The sequence below is a fragment of the Cynoglossus semilaevis genome, chromosome 6 (assembly GCF_000523025.1).
Source record: "Cynoglossus semilaevis isolate Cse_v1.0 chromosome 6, Cse_v1.0, whole genome shotgun sequence".
Taxonomy (NCBI): Eukaryota; Metazoa; Chordata; class Actinopteri; order Pleuronectiformes; family Cynoglossidae; genus Cynoglossus; species Cynoglossus semilaevis.
The window spans coordinates 6,442,476-6,446,042 of NC_024312.1; the positions used below are offsets into that span (position 1 = coordinate 6,442,476).

At 42.8% G+C, this 3,567-nt stretch overlaps 1 protein-coding gene across 1 annotated transcript in view; it reads right to left on the reverse strand.

The window, feature by feature from the left end:
- ptprz1a (protein tyrosine phosphatase receptor type Z1a) overlaps window positions 1-3,567 on the reverse strand; it is a 45,071-nt gene that overhangs the window by 28,795 nt on the left and 12,709 nt on the right. Inside the window, exon 2 of the mRNA XM_025056226.1 lies at window positions 381-443. Coding sequence (XP_024911994.1) covers window positions 381-443 — 63 coding nt within the window. The remainder of the gene's footprint in view (window positions 1-380; window positions 444-3,567) is intronic.

Sequence of the window (3,567 nt, forward strand, 5' to 3'; positions counted from 1 at the left end):
ATCAACCCAGAGCCTGGAGTTAAGACCAACACCAACTAAAACCCAAGTCCATGTCCAAGTCCATGACAGAATTATTAAACCTGTAAAACCTGTCATTTTGTACAGCGCTGTATTCTTTATACCAGTGAAAAACATTTTTGTTTAGACCATAGAACTACAGCACATTGTAGTTTTGCGCAAGACTCCGCACCTGCAGATGTCATCAGGTAATTAGTGAAAGAAAATGTTGTTATAGAACGACACGCAGAGATTTAACAACATAAACACAGATCGTTGGTGAAGCTACTGATTTGATTCAGCAGGTAAAACCCTCTGACTCATGACTCACAGTTACTATTCACAGCTATGTGCCGTATGATGAGCTTCTTAAGAAAACTCACCTGCGTACGACCAGTCGATGTCTTCGGAGAACTTGCGTTGATTTCGGTAGCTGTATCCTTCAGCTTTAATGGGGGGAAAAAAAACAGAGAGAACACAAGTTAGAAGAACGCGTTCAAACTAGTTCCATCAGTTTGTTTATTTGAAGTTTGTCACTGACGATGAAGAAATGAACACAATGTTATGAGCAACTGCACAATTTGTTGCAAAACCAGCAAACATCTGGTTACAAAACTGAGGTGCTCTAAAACAATGACATCAAGGTTTCCCACTGGCAGTTCCTACTGGAATCATAACGTTATGCCAATATTTTACATGCAATTTTATGTGTGTAATTCACAACTGCATTGTCTCATAAGTATTTTAAAGGCCAAAACATAAACAACATTTAAACTAAAAGATTAACAACACATCCAAACCACCTCAACGTTGCTTCTCTAACTTCAGAGTCTGTATCCTTTGAACCGTCCGTCATAGCAGATCTCACAACCATCTTGTAAAATCTTCCCTTTGCTGTTGCCATACCTCAGCCCTGACATTTATTTCCTACTACTCCAACCTCCAAATGTACTGGTTTGGTTTTTTTTAGCCTCTCAGTCATTCATCTGAACACTGACTTGACATGTGTCACGATAATGAAGTGGTCGTCAGAGGACAACACCTCATTATCATTACAGAGAGTGGAAGACAGGGTCAGAGACAGGGTCAGAGGTCACATGAGAGGCTGGAAGTAGAAGTGTTTGGTAAGGAACTTGAGAGAAATGTGAGAAATGTACAAGCTGCCTGACAACAGCCACTGATTGGTTGCTGCAACAATGTGAATCCACCACATAAATATGGTACTGTACGTTTCACTACACTTGAAGTTACTGCACAGTCGATTTCAGATTCAGAGATTAGATTGTTGGGCAGAAAAAAAACTAATTTCGCAGAGATTAGATTGTTGGGCAGAAAAAACAATCTAATTCCCATGGCAACATTTAGTCATAATTTACTACGGCTTCTCTAAAACCACCCTTTACACAATGATTACCCCCCACATAGAAATGTCTAAATATTTGTAAAATACTTAATAATAATAAGGGGATTGACTTGTAGGCTGTGGGAACCGTACTAATGAAGTGGAACTGCATCGGCTCTCTGTCCTGGACAAAGACACCGTCTCCACTGACCCCTCCCTGCTTGTTCTCATTCTCACTTTCTGACCTTGGGGCAGTCAGGTGGGTCAGACCAGACAGGAAACAGGGGGCTTCTGTCTCTCGTGGTGGAAATGGAAAGTAGACGGTGTAAACAACAGCTGTGACATGAAACACCTGGCGCAGCAACAAGGCTCTGTTAGCAGCAGCTCATCTTCTCCCACTGCTCTGGACGTGATCTGCGTGAGTCCAATCACAATTTGATCCTTTGGTAGGGGTGTGGCCAAGAGGCTCAACAGTGTCCCCTAGAGTCAGCTAAAGGAAATTCCTTGCTATATTCATATTCATGGTCAGACAGAGCTGAAGTCCCGTGAATCCATGTCCTTCACCAAACAGTGTTATGACTTTCATGAAGGAGTTTAACACATTTTTGTACCAGTTCAACAATTTCTTTGCCAGAGCCGCCACACATTAAGTCAGTGTCGTGTTAGGCCTCTTCTTAGCTTAGTCAAAGATGATTCCCAACACTCCGTGTGAATCTGCATATTTTACTCCACAAAGCAGTTTTTGGCATTAATTCTGCATAACCTTGGGAAAAATATATTCACACGTTAGACATATTCATGGGTGAGGAACGAGCTGAAGGCAGCGGGAGTTAGGAGTGTTCACAGCAAAGGGAATATTTAAATAAGGTAATGGTGGTTGGACTGAGCTTGCATGAGAAAAGGAGATTTGCCTCCTTGGTCACTAAGGATTACTTGAATTTTTTTTTTCCTGAAGCAAACCAGAGAAGCTGATTCAAATACACTGAAGTACAGATATTATTTTGGTTTGGTTAAAATAATATATGCTACAGTAGAACACTGTAACTAAATTTAAGCCTCAGTTTAACTCTATGGTGGTCTATCCTTGATTAAAAATATAATTCTGGAGATTAAGTTGACACAAAAATGCTACTTGAAAAGGATCAGGTTGATGTTGTATAAACTAACACCAACTACATTTCATCTGCTCCCTGGGGTTTAGTTTTGCTCCGTACCTGTTTGATCCTCCCCAAGCTCCAGGTGAAAACACCCCTGGACCTAAAGCGCTGCAGGTCTCAGTTACGCACCGCGCTGGCATCGTGACAACAGTCGACACATGAGTTTCACTGCAAAGCCTTTGTCACAGCCACTACAAAGAAAACACCTGTTCATTCTGTGACAAAGTACCTGTTTGTAGACAGGAAGTGTTCATCACGGCCACAATGTAAAACTATTGAATGGAAAAAAACAACTTTAATCCTCAAATTTAAGCTGCAGTCACGCATATGATGATGGGAGCACACGTGAACAGACACGCAGTGGCGAGAACGGGCCACGACAAGAGCTCAGTTTGGTGTAGAGTTGAGTTTGGTTACATCACTTTCCCACTCTCTTGGTGGACCTGGGGGGGGGGCACCATACACAACTTTCACACACCAGTCAGTGCAGGTTGGTACAGACTTCAGTCAACAGGGAATCATGGGTAAAATCTGGCAACAATTCTTGTGGTGTGTCTTCAGCTCAATACATTAAAATGTGTGGAAATAAAATCCACAAACGTCTAGACCTAACCTCGAGGACGGCAGCATCTTCATGTAGAAAATTAATCACAGGACTCAGATCGCTAAGAGTTGAAAAGTAGAAATATTTGTAGTAATGAAACAATCCATGGGAAAGTGCTGTGCCAGATTCACACAACGGAAGAGAAAGGGCTGTTTAAAGACAAACGGGAAGAAGGAAAATGAAGATGGGAGGGCAACTGAGGCGAGAAGGAGGGATGTTATTCAGATCTGGGGGTTGTGGTGGCGATGGGTTGCGGAGGGGCAGAGGAGTGGGCTAATGTCCTAGTGGAAGAGAGTGAAAGACCAGAATAGATTGTATAGGAAAGTCTTGCTCAGCGTCTGTACGGGGAGAAAAAGACCACAACTGTGTCAGTGTGTTTATTCAGCGCACAGTGGCCGCGCTCAGCGCTCCAGCCTGTGGGAGTCCCGTTGCCTCCCGTCGGAAGCTGAATGAGAGGATTAGCCGAG